This window comes from Fistularia commersonii, chromosome 12 (assembly GCF_037954325.1).
Source record: "Fistularia commersonii isolate RoL2024-O1a breed Wild chromosome 12, RoL_Fcom_v1.0, whole genome shotgun sequence".
NCBI lineage: Eukaryota > Metazoa > Chordata > Actinopteri > Syngnathiformes > Fistulariidae > Fistularia > Fistularia commersonii.
Window position 1 is genome coordinate 15,391,814 of NC_141295.1, and position 18,375 is coordinate 15,410,188.

General features: G+C 40.7%; 2 protein-coding genes across 10 annotated transcripts in view; both read right to left on the minus strand.

The window, feature by feature from the left end:
* gab1 (GRB2-associated binding protein 1) overlaps positions 1 to 5,857 on the minus strand; it is a 56,139-nt gene extending 50,282 nt beyond the window's left edge. For 5 of the 9 annotated variants that reach the window (XM_086157351.1, XM_086157348.1, XM_086157350.1 and 2 more), the window contains exons 1-2: positions 5,402 to 5,857; positions 5,095 to 5,262 (exon numbers count right to left, since the gene is read on the minus strand). In XM_086157351.1, the coding sequence (XP_086013477.1) occupies positions 5,095 to 5,166 (72 nt within the window). In that variant the 5' untranslated portion in view covers positions 5,167 to 5,262; positions 5,402 to 5,857. Of the gene's footprint in view, positions 1 to 5,094; positions 5,281 to 5,401 lie in introns of all 9 variants that reach the window. The other 4 variants (XM_086157343.1, XM_086157345.1, XM_086157346.1 and 1 more) reach the window with 4 other exon arrangements.
* A 1,788-nt stretch (positions 5,858 to 7,645) lies between these two features.
* usp38 (ubiquitin specific peptidase 38) lies at positions 7,646 to 18,114 on the minus strand. Its single transcript, XM_086157357.1, has 11 exons — positions 17,989 to 18,114; positions 15,333 to 16,023; positions 14,469 to 14,604; positions 14,234 to 14,363; positions 13,973 to 14,074; positions 13,444 to 13,602; positions 13,044 to 13,237; positions 12,873 to 12,966; positions 12,542 to 12,648; positions 10,488 to 11,820; positions 7,646 to 9,851 (listed from the first exon to the last, which is right to left on the minus strand). Exons 2-11 carry the CDS (start codon positions 16,012 to 16,014, stop codon positions 9,681 to 9,683), a joined length of 3,108 nt encoding a protein of 1,035 aa, XP_086013483.1. The 5' UTR covers positions 16,015 to 16,023; positions 17,989 to 18,114; the 3' UTR covers positions 7,646 to 9,680.
* Positions 18,115 to 18,375: the final 261 nt, after the last annotated feature.

The window sequence follows — 18,375 nt, forward strand, 5'->3', positions numbered from 1 at the left end:
GTACCAACAAGGTACCCTTTTTGATTTTTGATATGAGGGAAATTGATGATAGAAAGAGTGTCCAGCCAGTAAACTGATAACTTCTAAGGGAATGGACACTGGATCATCTTTGGGGAAATCTACTTGATGTTCCTGAGATTGTGCAAAGTGTTTCAATGTTCATAAAACTACTGACACATCAAGATTTTTTCAAACTGAAAGGATAAAACAGACAATTTTGTAATTCATATGGTCTGCTTTAAAAATTTTATACAAATTCTCACCCACATAGCTGCTATTCATGGCTGCCAAGTAAGTACGTTATTTACCAGGCATCAGGCGTAAAATACGCCCAGTATGACCTTCGACAATTATGTTCAGTATTGAAAGGACAAGCCAGAACGACGGAGAAGGCTTCAGCTGCAGAATGGCGAAAAACGCCACACATTTAATGTGAGAATCAAACAGCTGGACATATCATCTATTCCACCCCGTTTCGCAGCACATTTGCCCGTGTTCTTTTCTCCCAAACTTTGAAACAACATTCGTTACTAATCGGTACGTCATTAAAACCAACATGCTTACGTACAACTAAATGGTAATGCTCTGTGTCTGTGACAAAAGTGGACTAGTAAGAATAACAATTGTAGTAGCATATATATTAATAATTAATGCCTGTTTGTTTGTAGTGGACATTAAATAATTAATGGCACATGCAATTCAGTCTCAAGCCGTGGCGGATCACACAGCAATAGCCTTGCTTCAAATGGAATGTTGTGGCGTTGTGGCGGTTAGGGCATGGTCCAGTAATTTGTCTTTGTTAGCCTAAGAGGCTAATGCTGCACAAGTATCCCTCTGTTGCATTCAGTTGAGCTTGCTTGTTTGTTTCTTTAGGCATGTGGGGAGGAGCTAACCTGAAAGTTGAGTGTTTGTTCCACTTACTAAGCAGATTTAATGAACAACCGGCTTAATCTAGAGCTTTGTCTTGGTCTTCGAGTGTCTTATTTATTGCGTACCAATTGTTCTTTAGTAGACTGTAACTGGCATCAACAGCAGGAATATCTCCTAGTAGATGTGCTGACGAAGCATGTTTTGGAAGGAAGCGGATCTGAGGCCCACCGCGAAGCGTGTCCTTCATCACTCTTAACAGGCCTTTACAAGGGAGGACCTTGAGGGTTCAAGATTTTCCCTCCTCCAGCCATCCCTGCAGCAAACGGCTCATACGGTCCCTATTAAGGAATGCCTACGATAAAGTCTTAATCTGATCCCAGAAGGAAACAGGCCACAGTACAAAGGGGATATGATGGTCTGTAAACAGAGAAAACGAGCCATCAGATTTAAATAAAAAAAAGTATATCCAAAAAATTCAGATAGTGTAATAAATATGAGAGAATTTACCAACTCTTAAATGGCCATGTGACCTTTGACCTACAAAAAGACATCCTTCAAAATTTAAAAAAATAACAATAGGCCTCAAGTTGGGACTGCTGTCCTTTATGCTTATAATTACAAAGCTAAACTGTTGACTTAAGGACTATTAATTTTACTGAACATTCCAGAATTATGTGCACAAACCACATGCAGAATTTTTGGGGGGGGGGATTTTTACTGCTTGTGTCCCGTCACATTCCTGCATTTGTTCAGCTCACTTTGAAAACAAAACGTTAATGTCTGGCAGATCAACATCATCAAAGTGTACCTTCGAAGACAGCTTGCCACTGGACCACAACCGAAACTCAGACTGAAGCAGTAGGAGAAATGAAACAGAGAGGAGAGGCTAATAGAAGACGCAATCCCAACAAAAGAGAACTACAGAGGATACAGTGGCAAATCTTTGGCAATGCAATTGCGGCTAGATACTTTCCCGCTGCTAAATGGTGTATTAATGGCTAGACGACGCTTCTGTTCGGAAATCTCTTACGGCAACAATGGATTAACTGCTAAGTCAGCGTTGTATATTCCGCATACATGCACTTGACAATATATTAGGTAGAACTGGATTAGAGCAATCTAGTTTTGCAAATGGCACTGCAAAAAGTGCTTATTTAACAAGGATGATAGATACCACAATTTAAATTAAATCTCCTATTTATATGAATTAGTTTTGGCCAATTACAAGTAAAAACAGCTCTGTGCAACGCTGATCTAATTTAAAACATAATTAAATAATATATTGTGGGTATCAATAAAAACAAACATTAGAAAAAAAATCATGATGCTCCTCAGATATTCTATTAGCAGAACAGAGCAGACCTGTGGCTTTCAGTTTCAATGAACCCTTCGCACTGAGGACAAACTTACGGGCAAAGCAAACCGATTTAGTTTCAAGTCACAGTCTCTTCGTCAAGCTGCTGACCAATTTCCAGTTTCAGTGATGATTGACATCAGGATAAAGTGACATGAATATTGCGATCACTTAGGGATCTCATCCCAAAGTTAATGTCTCTGATGCTTTGAAATAAAAGTTCAAACTCAGCTCCCCATGAATATCAAGCACCCTTCGGCGAACGAAAACCATGCAATAACAAACAAGAACAAACAACATTAGGCTTTCATAGCTGGCTGTGATGACTTAACGTTTAAATAAACAATACATTAAATAAGAAGTTCACTCAATTCAGCAAGCAAATCATTTGAAGTCCTTCAAAATGGCCAATTTTGTGAAAGAGGCAACTTGGTGAATATATCATAGATATATTAAATGTTTTGGCAGTTCTATTTTTTAGCCAGCTGCAACAATATCAATCACTTTTGTTTGAGAGAGAGAGCCATTGTAAACGTGTGATTGGAAACAAAACGTGGTGTTCTGCACCTTACACCAATAAATATCTACAACTGCCTGGAATTGATGTTTAATGACCATTGCCTCAAAGTCAAGAACATCAGAACTTTTTCCATTATTTTTGTGTATGTCACTTTAAGCAACCTGTCATGCTTTTCTGCAGTACTCTGGGTAAATGGTCTCCACTTATCTAGAGCTGTCATCACCTTGCAGTCCCAGAGTGCTCTTCATTGGATTTCACATTCACCAATTCACACACATGTTCACACACCAATGGCAGCAGCGCTGCTGCGCAATGTGCTAGCCGGACCATTGGGAGACACTGGGGATTCAGTATTTTGCCCAAAGACACTTCAGCTTGCAGACAGGAAGAGCCAGGGATCGAACAGCAAACCTTACAATTGGAGAGACGCCCAACTGAGCCACAACCATCCCAGAAGATGTACCGAGATGCAAAAAAAAAAAAATCCCTTTATTTGACTTTATAATGAAATCTGACTGCAGGGCTAATAATTATGGGGGCAGTGCATCAAGTCTTTCATATCTGAAGGCCAATTGGTATTTTATCTTAATGTCAACACAAATTTTGACATTATCTGAAGGATGGTGAGTTGGCGGACTGTCTAGTAATCTCTTATTCTTGCAATACTGTGTTACGAGAATTAACCAAGATGCATGTTAGCATTTAGTTTGAACTCTGGGAAAGGATTGAGGTATGGATCTGACCGAAATCGGGTTGCTCTAAGTTGAGTGCAGTCCAAATGCACAGATGGACATGGTCACGTGCTTTAGGGCAGTGAAATATACAACTATGACCCGGGCCTGCGAATTGACCGATGCCCTCTGTGTGCCATTATGTCCTGCACGAAAAGTCACATCATGTTATGAACCTGACAGTTTCGAAAAGAAAATCACAGTCATCATTTGAATTCATCTGATTTTTTTCCTGAAATATGCTAAGGAATAGACTTAATGTGATTTATGGTTTTTGTTCTTTTTTTTTTGAACCAGCACATGAACCTTTTTTTTGTATCACATCTTTCAGGCAATGGATTATGGGTTTCCGTTCTTTCTGTTTCTGCTTAAGACTTGACAGCCCGGTGGGTGGCTATTACTCATAAAAGCCCAGTCTAGCTCGTCCTGCAAGCGATCACTCTAAATCATCGCAAGCCATTAATAATCCGGTCACTTCATGATAACAATGAGGTATTTGTTTAGAGATAAGGTCTGACTGAACCCAAACCTGATCACTTAACTACATTTAAAATCCAATTCTAAAGGGACCCAGGGATCAACAATTACAGAAATTTCCAGATAAATCCATAGATAATTGAATTTACTCTGAGGATATTCTTTCAATTTAGGTGGCCTTTTAACTATTCAACATATCCCTGGGGAAATTAATGAACGTGTTGGTTAATAATGTCGTTTCATGGCCTACTTTGCTTCATTTTGTGCTCTTCTCCCGTGCACTGTAAACATGCTATCTTGGCTGGCTTAAAGCAAAACATTGAAGGCGTCCAAACAGTAATAAAGTGCACATTCATTTGCATACAGAGCGGGGAGAGTGAGATGCATCACAAGCGGTCGATCAATATCCATCTTTGAGTTCAGAACTGTTCACATGTGATCGATTAACTGAGAATGCCTGGTAATGCTAGTTATGGCTGAGATGCACTACTGAGTCCTCAGTCTTTGTGCAAGAACAGCTATCACTTGTGTCCTGGTACAAAACAGCATTAGTAACCGCAAACAATTTCACTCCGGCTGTCTTCATGTTCGGGCCTCTGTATCCCTCTATTTTTCCTAGAAAGCGTATCAATGTGCCAAACACAGTAGTAAACATTGGTGGTTACAAGTTATGTAAAACAACCCCTCGGAATACTTCGATTAGGATTGCTCTCTGCAGCTGCAGTGGGGAAAGCTCAGGTCATCCTTTGGAGGATGTTTCTTGGGGGGGTTGTTTTGAGAAGTTAAAGAACCCGTGACGACCACCTTCAGCATAGAGTGTGCAGAATTTTACATGAAATGTGATCAGTGTGGGGAAGGAAATGATAATCGTCTTTAGGGTGAGGAAGATAAGTGTGGAGACATGCATTGAAGGGGGGCCCCTGTGGCCCCACGGTGACACACAAAACAAACTGGGAGCTGGCGGAGCTTGCACAGTGACTCGGGTTCAAAAGGAAGAAGGGGGTAGGGTGGATGGGAGGGAGGGAGGGGGTAAAAATAAATAAATTGCACATTTTACTGCCGTGCACACACGTAAGAGTATCTGTCACTGCACGGGATGAACTTTACGTAACAAAGTCACTTTACGAGTTAAGATTACTTACATAACGCCTCAACTTTTTCTCCGGAGGTGACTTGCGGAGCCACCCGGAGCACACCACATCTCCCCCGCTCATGTCGGCTCGTCTCCCCGGCTCTTCCCCTCGCTACGATCGGCGTGTTCGTTCGGCTACGCGCCGCCCCGGCGCCTGGCTGGGAGTGCCCGCTCGTACCTGCAGGAGCGGAGGGATCTGGTCGGAAGTTGGAATAACGCGAAAGGATACAAACATTTGTAATCGTTCTTTGGTTGTTTTGTTTTTTATTATTTCTCCTCCGAGAGGGGAGGAGGGGGGGAGTCGGGAAAACTGTTACCGTCACTCCTCCTTCGAAAGTCGCCTCACCGACGAGGCAGCTCTCCGGACTGCCCAGGCCAGATTTTCCGCCACTTGTAGGACAAATATCCGTGTGTATCCCGGCTTCGGGGAGAAAGTGTGAACCTCCACGGCGACGCCTCGAATACAAATACGAAAAGAGGAGAGCCGTCCGCTACAAACAAACCGCCGCTGAAAAAAAAAGTTATTATTTTTTTTTACATGTAACGCTTCATGCTAATTCCCGTCAAAGTGAAGCGACTCCCCGATTGGCGGGATCGGATGTCCCACCGTGTCCCGGTTCATAGTTGGACTTCTTGCGCAGATATTCAAAAAAAAACTCTCCGTTGCGAAAACACTGGTTCTGCCGAGCTCTCCTACCAGTTTACTCCCATGGTTCCTTAATTGTGATTGACAGGGTGGCTCCGTCTTTCCCAAACTCACCCTCCCAGGGAACATGACTCCGTCAAGCGCCCGGACGTAAGATACGACAACCGGAAACCGTCATGTCTCCTTTTCAAAATAAAACACCAACGCGTGTTGTGCTATTCATGAACCCAATTGCAGAGATTACATCTCGACTCTTCGATTTTTAGCTTTTAGAGTCAAATCGATGTGTTTTTTTCTTTCTTATGATAAACATTTTGAGCCTACATCACACGGGTGTCAACGCTCGTTGTCCGGGGAAGTTGTTTTGAAATTACAAACCGGAAGTTCCGTTGTTGGATTTATTGCGTGACCTGACCGCGGTGCGAAGGGAATTCTGCAAAGCTTCAACTATGGGACATGTAGTCCCAAAAGCTCCCACGTTCCGACCCGAAAAATAATAGAGGACTGTGACCCTGTTTTGCGTCAATGAAATATTGAACAACACAGTGTTGAGCGCTTCTGAGCGACCACACAACGTAGCCTTTGGTGGAAGAGTTAAAGCTTAAAGGAAATGCCAGTATTGCGTAAACGACCCTAAGAAATCAGTGCACGCCTAGACTACACTATCCATAATGCGTTGGTACCTTCAAAACATTAAACAGGCAACGCACAAGAGTGTGCACACGGTGACCTTTGTGCTTCATTGCAACGTGTGGATCCTCTTCATTGCCGTGGTGCGTTCCCACCATCGCATCATTGAGGTTTTAATTTCCAGTCATTGCATCACTTCCAAATGTCTAACTGATATTTTGTGATTTTGCAAAAAAGATCATGATTGCAACAGGATTTAGAAATGCAATCCGTGCTCTATTCATTAGTTGGTTTCAATTGTTTCTTTTTCGCTGTATCATCACCTTAGCTGTATTTCTACATTTCTAAGAACTGCAATGCCAGCATTTTACCCAGTAGATTTTGGGACGATTTCATGTAAAGGCCTGGACGCAATCAACCGGCGGATTGGTGTTACCAATAGTTTAGGATGGAATCTGAGGAATCTTAACGGAATGCCATCGAAATGGTAAACACTTCACCCAAAGGATGCATCCTTTTAGACTGTGATTAATGGCTCTGCCATTGTGCATTGTGCAAATTACTTCCGTTAACAGCTTGGGTAGTAATGGGAAAAAAAATAGGGTGCAATTAAATATTGAAAGCACAATATAGAATCCAGTTAATGGATTCTTTTCAACCACAACACAGTAATGCATCTTAACTTTGATACCTGGGGGGGGGGTTGTCTCAGCAAATTCTTGGGGTCATTTTTTTTTTATTGTCAAAAACAAAATAGGAACTGTTCATAAAGCACTGGTAATGTTGTACTGTTACAGTTTTATTCCACTATTGTTATCATGTCCTGCATTGCTTTGGTTCGATGCATCCTTAGTTCATTTTGTAACCCCAATTGATGACATCTTGGTTATATGCCCATCATGAATGAGCCATATAATCTCAAGTGATTCTGAAAATATTAATTTGGCAGGATGGGCCGTTATAAGAAACTAAATCCTATTTTTGTTTTTGGTGGGCACTGAAAAATATATTGAGTTAGATTATCAATTATTGAAAAGCATGCTTTTTTTCTGCAGCAAATAACACTAAATTAGTAAAAATGGCACCTTAGAATATAATTGGTTATTGTTACAACAGTCATGTGCCCCAGGCCTGTGGGGATACAAAGAGCATGCGCTTCGGTAGTTCCTTTTCCAGTTACTGCTTCGTGTATACTCACTTCCATTAGTACTAAATATTTGGCACACAAATCAAAAAAAAAATACTGAATCATGCATGAATTTGCAGTGATGAATTATACAACAGAAGTGTTTCATTATTTTAATAAACAGATTTACTTACATGCTAAAAACTGCACGGTTTTGTAACTCTTCAATGCTCTCAGTAGCTACAATCATCTAAATCATGAAATTTTGAAGACGTCCATGAAAGTTTTATCAGGATCTTCAGACAATCCTAAACATTGGTATTATCACTGTAAAAACTCTGTTTTCGCGTAGGTCTGTATAGCACTTCCTGAGAGATTAATGACAAAGTCAAGTGAAAAGACTGGGTTCCCCCTTTCATCCAGATCCGCACCAAATTTAATTAATATCTTTCGGGCCACAATGCATCTTACACAAAATGGCTGCGGTAATAAGGACAAACAACAACAGACACAAAACCAACGGAGGAGATGCAAGTGAAAACGTAATCTTCTCAATGGGATTAAAACATCACTCTCAGCTCCGAAGCGATCATCCAGACACTTTGACTGAGTGGCAAGAAGAAAAAAAAAATAAAATAAAACTGGCACAAGTGATAATAAGGTTTACATGTACTTCAAAAAAAAAACCAAGACAGAAAGAGAGAAAAGAAAAGTATGTACAACAGGCAATCTACTCTACCGATTAAGATATAGCATCAGAGATGGCTCCCAGAGGTGAATATATTCTCGGCTTTAAAAAAGGGTAAAATTCACAAAAAGTAAAAGACCAAAAAGCAGACAGTGAGGTATACTTGAGCACACAAACAATTTATAACTTTGGTTTCTGGCTTGTTTCGACAGAACAAAAAAAAAAAAAAAAAAACATTCAGAATTTCCAGAAACCCTCTGCTAATTGGTCTTTCTGTTCAGAAGATTAATTGTCTTTCACCTTCCGTTTTAAAACTTTTAGCGGTAGTATTCAATATGTATGGTTTATTCCATCTGTTTTTCCACAGGTAGCAATGTTATATCACATCCAGCCAGGCCAAGCAGGATAATACGACAAAACAGAAAAATAGGCAGATTTACAATTTCTGTGGAGGAAAGGACAGATTATGGTTAGAAACACTCTGCAGCTGAGGTGTGTATGCTGACAAATTCATCTTTAAAAAGCTGCATTTCAGATTAAAAGGCACAAGAAATCAGCATGAACACTAAAGTCTCCCTGAATGATCAAATCAGATTAAAAATATGCTGTTAAAGTGTTTTGACTGTTTGCTTTTACAAGTTGGAACTTAATTATCTGTTGATCATGTTCATAGCATGAACATATCTTAATATTTATACTGAAATGTCAGAACAATATAATTTCATATTTTTCCATTTGTTTTTTTATTGTAGTATATTTCTGAATGAAATTTTATTTCTTATTTACATTTATTGCGTGAGAGATGGTATCTATAAAATGCCAAAGTACACATTAAAAAGATTGAAATATCATGAAAATCAAACGTCACAGCTCATGAGGGAAATCTGCATGCAAATAAAAAAGGTAAATAAAAGAGTGGGAGCTGTGTGTTTATAAATATTTCCCCCCACAAATCTGTCTATTTTACATTGAATGCGCTTTGTACTATATTATTTGCATCTGTTTTTCTTCTGACTGCATATGTGCTGCATGTTGTGCATTCAGATATGGGCACATCTTTGATTGAAACATTTTGTGTTTTTCAAAAAGGCTGTAAATGTAGTAAATACTTCACATTAATAGTCACTTTAATCTTAGCAATATATGTTTATCCATAATTTATTCCTTTTTTCAGAAAGAAAATGCTCTTGTTCACTTGAAAGGCTTAGATTTTGAAATATACAACGCTGACATGGCCAAAAACTATCTAAATAAATTAAAATGGTTAAATTATGACCCATCAAACAGCGGTATAAAACCATTCAGAGAAGTCAGAAATCAAGCCTAAAGTCAGTATATCACTGTAGATGCTCTGCGAGTGTTTATATGTGCATTTTTAGATCATTTCAGTGCTTTTCATGAGGCTGTATGCACATCGATACTCAAGACAATAAAGGCTCTTCAAAGAAACAGTCAAGATCTCCCTTTGCGGTAGTTCATGTAGGATTTCAGCAGCATTGCCTTTGTTTAGAAGACCAGTCTACTAATGGTATTGAAGCCCCCTCCTCCACCACCACCTCCGCCACCAGATGGACCACAACTCCCTGGTGGGTTGTTGTCATCTGAACCGTTGGGCCTGAATGAGCAGGACGATGAAGAAGCCTGTAGAGCCTGGGTCCGGGCATTTAGCTCCTGCTCCTACCGACAGAACGACAGAGACAATTATTAACTCTTCCTAAGTATGCAAATACACGTAAGAGTTAATAAAGTAATGCTTCGTGACCTATGCGAGCGTCGGTGCGTCAAGTCTCTTTGCTTTGTAACAGCTCCCTCTACCGTTCGTTTATTCTTGTCATTGGCAAAACTGCGGTGGAATGACAACTCGGCAGAGCACAGTTCAATGACTCGTGAAATTACACCCTGCTTCTTATAACAGGACGGTTCAGATTTGGTTGAAAAGTGTGGGCCAAACAAAAATCCAATATGCTGCTGTATCATGATTATCTACAAAGTTACGGTCGGCTTTCCTCCCTCTTACTTTCCACCTGAGAGAGCTTTATACAATCTTCGGCTTTCGTAACCGCCTACTCGAGGGGGTAAGAGGTAAACATATTATTGTAAACATGAATGAACAATGTATAACTGCGAATACCCGATTAATCTTTTTGTAGTGGTTCTACTAAAGTAGGTAAAAAGTGTTAATTCGCTTCTTGGTTGTTGTTGTTTTAATTATTTTTGTTAACGATTTTTAATGACATTATTTCTATAGACATTCAAATAGGTATTAGCAATTCCACATGTGAAAAAAAGCATACTGTGGTCACCCCAGCTCACCTGTAAGTATAGTTTGTTGTCCTTGATAATAGCATCCAATAGTTCTTTCTGCAGAGGAGGCTCAGCTGTCGATCTCATTCCATTTGCAATCAGCCCTCTATTTATGTTCTGTCCTAGTAGCTCCTGTTTCCTGTACATGAGCACATAAGCCGTGTCCTTGGGGAAGCGATTAGTAATGTTTTGCACTGATTGAAAAGATGTGAATGTCACTCGGCTGTCGTTGAACAGCAGCCAATCCCTCGCCTCCTGGCCAGCGACAGCGACGAGGTCTCCTTGTTCAGGTGGAACCGAGAGGGCCGAGCAAGTGGAGAGGTTGCCCTCGCCCTGGCCATTCCTTAAATCCTCTTTCGGGGCAAAGGCATTGGCTGGGTGCTGCGTCCCGTCTGCTCCGTTGATATTTCGACCGTACGAGTAGTAGTGTCCGCTCTCAGATGACAGCCCTGAATGCATCACCACTGAACTGAGGACATAGGGCACCGACAGGACCGATGTTTCTCCCATGTTTATCTGCTCTCCCGCATCTATTCTCTCGTTCTCATCTCTTTGCGATGGTTTAAGCTTCTTGGCCAAATTCTCACTGCACTCAGGAGAGTCAACTTGCAGAGGGGACGATGTGCAAGAGGAACATTGTGAAAGCCTTGAAGGGTCGTGTACCGGTAGTCTCATCAGTGGAGGGATGGTGACATTGTCAAGAATCTTCCTGCGGACATGACATTTGGCGTCATAAGAGAATCGCAACAGGGTGAGGATTAGGTACTCGGGTGCTGACACCACTTTCATGGTCTTTTCTGCTCGCTGGAGGGAGCCACACTTCTCACAGAAATAGGCATTTTCTTCATCCAGGATCTCTGGAGCCAGGAAGTAGTTGACCAGGTCAGGCACAGAGAGAGAATGTTCATTTGTCACCGGCACAAAACTGACATGGTTAGATGGGACTTTGGTTGAGCTCGGCTCAGGAAGTTCACTGCCACCATTAACAGACCCCTGACTAAAAACTTTAGGATCCTCAGAGGGCCCCTCAGCTTGATAGCCGTCCTGAGGAGTGGCAGAGGGGCAAAAGGCCAAAGACAGGTCTGTAAAAGGCTCCTCTTTCTCAGAGATACTGTTGCAGTGTGTACAGCGAATACCTGTGATTAGCTTCCCACCAAATGTCCTCTCGATCAAAGTCCTTCTGTCATTATCAGGTTTGGCTTCAGCTTGACTTAAAAATGAACGTTCGTGCTCCTCTGAAGACGCCAAAACTGTTTTGCATTCACTGTTTGTGTCCACGGGTGAGGTAACCTTTTGCTTCGCTGATTCCAGGACCTGGAAGGTTTTTTCCTCTTCATGTAACCTTGGAAACAGCAGAAACAGATGCTAAACGTTTGAGGAGTATCAGTGTACATTAATTTGAAAAAGTTTCCATCCCCTTTTTCTTGTGCCAAGGAGATACATCCAGACCACCATCTGATATTCTTCCTGACACCTAAATATTTTTTCCCCCACACACGAGTAACACATTGACTGGTAGGGCTTATTAAACAGCATGAAACTAAATCAGAAAATGGAATATAATGGAAAATCATGAAAATTGATTGTTTAGGCCTACATTTTTTAGCTATATTAACCCTCCCATATCAAAGGGTTTTGATTTAGCAAAAAAAAAAAAAATACAGGCTTGAAAAGAACCATATTGGTCCCTTACGTACTCTGCAGGACTATGTTGTGTACACGGTGACAACGTGCTTTGCTATGAACCTCAGTGGTATTCTCAGGGGTAAGTACTGCTTGCTTATACCCTTGCATGGATAAAAAATTAAACTGCAAATGTTCTGGTCAAATGCACAATTGTATGATCTCTTGGCAACAAGAACTTGGAATTTAACTATTTAGTTTATCAGCACATAAAATAAAAAACATTACTTAAAAATATTGTATTACGCAAAACGCAATTCTTGATGAGAAAACATTCTGCAGTCAACTGTAGAAAACACAATGAACTGATATTTTAATTGATGATAATATGCACGAAAGCAAGTCAAAAATAAACTTTTTAGCTTGACCAAAAGTAGTACCTGTCCAGAAGAAATCGGAGGTACTCAGAACAGTCTTGCTGAGAGCCCACATTGAACCACGGTGGACGTGACGCGTCCAAGAAGTTTCTGGGGGCATATGCTGCCCTCTGTAGGAACCACCCCCACACACACACCCACACCCACACACCCCCACACACACACCCACACACCCACACACCCACACACACACACACACACACACACGATCACACACGATCACACACAAACACACACACAAAAATATATGTCAAACTTTTAAGGCATATTTGTCACTTTCTATCTTCCACCTTTTGTTATATTACTTTTAATGAATAAATATGAAAACACAAACCTGAGTGTGTGCAAGGAATGCAAAGAGAAGCTGGAGCTTTTTCATGAGTGTGTTCGAACCATTTAGATGTAATGATAAAACATGCCGCCTGAAACTAAAGGGAAAAAAAAAAAATTAACCAGACTGACGGTGGATTAATATCCCAAATGTTCGGTGCAAGTGGTTACTTACTCCGTGGCCATGAAGAGAGTCTGGATAATGCTGTTCATAAAGCAGGTGTTTCCCAGGTTAACCAGGCCCGTCTTGCCTGTCTCTGACTTCCCAGCTTGCCTCAGAGGACCAGTAGCAAATGAGTTGGACTGGGATGTCCAGGCACTTTGATTCAACACCAGCTTGATCTTCTCTTCACTTGGTTTTGGGAGGTCCTATTGAGAGAAAGGAGAAAAAAAAAATCCTCAAACTAAAAACTTAATTCATTAATTGATTTAAGAAATTGTGCCAAGTAGCAGAATCACAAAGCAGATCCTGTTGACTATTTTTTTTTTTTTTAATTAATATATCTTGCGGACATTTTCATAATGAAAATAAATGTATGCCTTTTTCCAACGACGGGTTTCACACATTACAATACCTTGATTGACTCCAATATGTGGTCATAGAGGTCGGGGAAGCCGGAGAACTGGTACATCATGCAGTGTATGAGCTCAGTGAATTGAGGCAAGAATGTCTTGCTGTTGGGGAGGCCATCTGTCCTCAAACACTGAACTAAATGGACAACATGTGGAATAATCTAAGACAAGAGAAAAATGAAAAGGAAAAATATTCAGGACACATTAGCACCACAACATGGCGTGAAATAATTCATAGAAATGTGAAGACAGGGAAGTTGCACAAAACAAACGGCGACTGTTCAGTCTCACTTGCAAAGATTTGTGTTTTTTTTTCAATAACTGATAAAACTGGCCAATTTACAGGCCATTGCTCAGCATTTAAGTAATTCACACACCATTAGTAAGAAACAAGTGGCGAGCCTGGGGTTCTGGGAAAAGAAGACTATGCAAATTTGAAGTAATTCAATCCAGACGAGGAGAAAATGAGAAAGCCAATAAAGTGGCCATATGAGAGGGGAATGAGCTGTGAAGCGATGGGAGATCCCTTACCAAATGGAATGCCTCTGGAGAATGCTGGAAACTCAAAAGCATATGGGAGAGGACAGCTAATGCTCCCTGCCGCACAATGGGGTACCACAGACGAGTAAACACCTGGGAAAAAAGTTTTAAAAATATCTTGATAAGACAAGTACACTGGTGAAGTGAAGAAATCCTTTGTTAGATTTTTTTTTTGACCAGAATTGGTGATATTTCATTTGCTCTTGACTTCTTGAGACATCATTATTTGACAGAGGAATTTGAAATACAAACCAGCTCAATTTTAAGCAGGGTGACATCAATGAGGATAGTGAACTTTTGAACTGCAGCAAGTCCTTTCAGTAGAGCAATGACCCATATATCAACATGTTGAGCCAGAGGCCAAGAAAGCCAGTCGATCATCCTAAAAAAAGACAGAAAGAGGAAAATACTATGTAGAAAATACTGTGGCAGCCACAAGGTTTTGGTAAACCAATGCGTCTGAAATGACTTGAGTGTGTAATATAACCTGCAGAGAGCTTTAGTCATGCTTGCATCTTTGACGTTCTGGTCTGTGGTGAGACTCTTAATGAGCACTGTGATCATCTGGACTGGGATGTGTTGCACCAGGCTGGCCAGGGCAATCGAGGGGTCAAAAGAAGGGTCTGAAAATGCACGGGTCAGAATAAAAGCCGGAGTTTTGTTTTTTGTTGTCACAAAGTGGTTCCGGGGTGCCTTAATTTCTACAAGTTATAACAATATGTATTACAATGAGATCAGTACCTTCAACAAGACGAGCCAATGATACAATATAGTTTTCATAAAAAGAAAAGCTACATAAATGACAAAAATTCTGCTTTTGGCAGGAAATTCTGAAAGTGATTGGAAAAAGGTAACTTCCCAGCTGCTATTGAGGGTAGGATATACTACATCATAATATATCTGAGATCTAAATGGCATCACTCCAAGGCGCATATCCTTATATTCTTTGATAACACGAAATATCAGTGATGCACGTTTTCAAAATAATTATTGCACATTTCTATCTAAAAAAAAGGACAACACATACTGACAGGTGACACATTTAGGACAAATGTCTTCATAATAGATGTGGAAAATGTTCCCTCAGACGGCAGGTTGAATTGGGTTTCTGCAGTTAGTGATCGTGAAACCAATAGCAGCATAGGATCCCCATCATTGTCACAATCTTTAACAGGAAGCGTTTGCATTTCTTTTTACAGGAAGTGTTTAACTATAATCTGTGACCCATATTGTACTGTCTCTAAACATTTTCATACAGAGCAACAATGGCCGGGGGGGGGGGGGGGCTCGCTTCATCAGCTATACCGTAAGAGAAAACATTCAAGTGCAATCAAAAAGTACTTAGTCTCACCCGTGGAAGAGATGATGGCAAAAACTTCCTGCAATGAGGGAAGCAGTGTGGCTGGATCAGCCTTCCAGATATTCTGCAGAAGTGTGCTAGCCTTAGTCACCTGACCTACATACTCTTTGAGCTCCTGTTCTTGGGTGGCAAAGCATTGGAAGTAGCTGATGGTCCTGACCAGCTGCTGGCAAAACAAAACACCAGACTTATCCCTGGGGATGCACTGCACAAAATCAGAGAGAAAGGTGCTGAGGCGGGAGCAAAGGGCAGGCTCAGGACGTTCACACACGATCCTTAAAACCTCCACTTGGATCACACTAAAGATCTCCAGCACAGAGGGGCAGCTGATGAGGAGCCGCAGGCAGCAGTGAATGTAGTCTATCGTGGCTGGGTCTTTGCGGCTCAGCTGACAATAGCCTTGCTGAAGTAGACTGACAACAAAGTCTTTGCTGAAAAAACGCTCAAAGTCTGCGCGATGGTAGCGGGCATAAGCTTCCAAAACCTGGAAGCCAACCTGCCTCTGAAAGGCATCTTCACCAAGCAAGATGAGTCTGGTGGTGAAGTTAAACAAAGCTTGACATTGCTCCTCTGTCACTTCTTTCTCTGCTGCTTCTACAACCTTCTTGACAATGGCCCTCTTCACTGGAACAGTGTGATCGGAGCTGATGAGGCCCTCCAAAATCTTGTCCATTATGAGTGTCTGCGGGAAACAATTGCAGAAACAATCGATGACTTTCAATACATTGAATCACCTAAAAATTCATCAATTGCTCCCACACATTTGTGTGCGATTTATTGTCATGTCAGACATTCATGTGCGTATATAGAGTCAGAATCATAATCATTTTATTTGTCCAAGAGGATCAATTGGAGGGCACATGGCTAGCATAAAATCTGAAGATTCAACATATATCAATAAACTATACAGAATATGTATGACTGTATGTATATATACACATCATTTGGTAACTGTGGGCCTGGATCATGTTTTTGCACATTTTTGCTGACAAAATCCAGACTTGGTTCAATGACTAATCCTCAGTGTAATCAATTGTTATGTAACGTTTAGCAAAAAATTATAAGCAGTTACAGGAAAGCGACCAGAAAACTATCTTGAGACACAGATGAAAAGTTGTGATTATATATTACAAAAGTAAAATCAAGTGATTTGAGTGAATCAAGATGACAACTTGTTGGAAGCACATTTATCATGCATTTGCAGGTATCATGATGTCGTCACATCAAGAATTGTTTTTTGAATGTCATGCTATTCACATTTTCTATATCCCCCTACCATAAACATAACCACAGCTGTTATAGCATTAGGTGTGTAGAGCATGACAGTTGGTTTTGACCTCGATAGGTGTTTAGAGCCCTTTTAAAACCCAATCAACACAGACATTGTCTGCATTGGTAAAGAGAACTCCGTCAGCATTCACATGCAGACCATGGACTCAGCAAAATTTGTTTCAACAGGAATGTGAACCATATAGACCCTTTTTCCAAACTATATTTATTTCTTTAGAACATGTGGGACTGAGTCACGACTTTGGAATTAAAGTTTTAAAAACCATAAACCAATCTGAAGGAATAAAAGGAAATAATGAAATGCAAACACCCAAATCTTTTGCTGATATTATAAACAAACCAGATAATCCCTCATAAGCCAAACACTTGCGAATAAAAGTAAAAGTTTTATATCACCATAGTTATTTTGACAAAATAAAACCACATCTCTCGAGGCAGAGATTGTTTATTTATTTTCACAGTAATCTACTTAACTGAATACATAAATACATTTGGTTTTGCGATTCATAAATGTATGGAAAATTGTATTTGGATTTGCATTATTGTATTTGTAAACAACCACATTCATTTTGAATTTTCGGTTTCATTACTCATATTTAATTTAATGCTATTGTTTTATTGTTTACCATGACATTCTATTTATAACCTATTTTTAGACTTTGCAACCTCGATCACAATGACATGTTTTATAGATTTCATCAAAACATTTTACTCTTTGAAAAATGTCAATCGACGGTATAGGTCTCTACATTTTTATTATTTCTGCATTTTAAAAAGATTATCAATTTATTAAAATGTTACATCACACGTGAACAAATGTGATTGACAGGTTAAGCGAAGCACGAGTCCGCGACAATTGTCTTGTTCATTTTCAATCCTCCATCAGACACCAGCTTGGATAAACAACATCGGCGACCAAAACAAGAGGCAAAATGTTAAAAAGTGACACATGTTTTTAGGGTTAAAATTATCATCCCTTCCAAGTTGGGAGTGTTCGCGTCGTTATCGTCACCTTACTCGTGTGTGAACCCGGTCCCCCCCCCCCCCTCTTTTTTCTTAAGTCAGGCTACTTCGCGAGGCTAATGGCGCTAGCTTCGAGATGTCAACACTAGCTGTCAACAAACACGTAGCCGTTCTTTGTAAACACACAGAAACAACCGCTATCCTTGTTTTTAGCACCGAGCCGGTGCAGCAGCTGACATAAATCGGCGTCCCGAGAGCCGCTAGCCGTCGAACGAACAAAGCGGCGGAGCGCGGCCTGTCGTTAGCCGAAATCCGTCCGATGCCGACACTGATTTTAACACAAAAATACCGACACACGCTGACACGACAAAGACGCGTTGGAATCCGCGCTTACCCAAATGGAGCATGTCAACAGTGTCCGAACTGATTATCCCCAGGTTGCGGTTGGAGTTTACGGTCTTTCGGCGGATATAACCGTGTTATTTTGGTTCATTTGATCGGCTACAATCAGCTGACCTCACGCTGACGTCACTCCTACCGACGCTGATGTAGGTAGGACCCTAATCTCGGTCCGACTTTAGTCTTCAGACTGCCCGTTGTCCGGATGTCAACATGAAGCTGTTATGTCTACGGCGTCCTTTGAGTGACGTTTCTGGGCATTTTAAATAAAAGGAATGAAAATATAGTTACCTTTACGTCGACAAAATGTCTCCCCTTTTGGATAGTTTTTGTGTACTTTATATGTCGCTTTCAGGACTCGTGGTTCATCGGGGAATTTCAG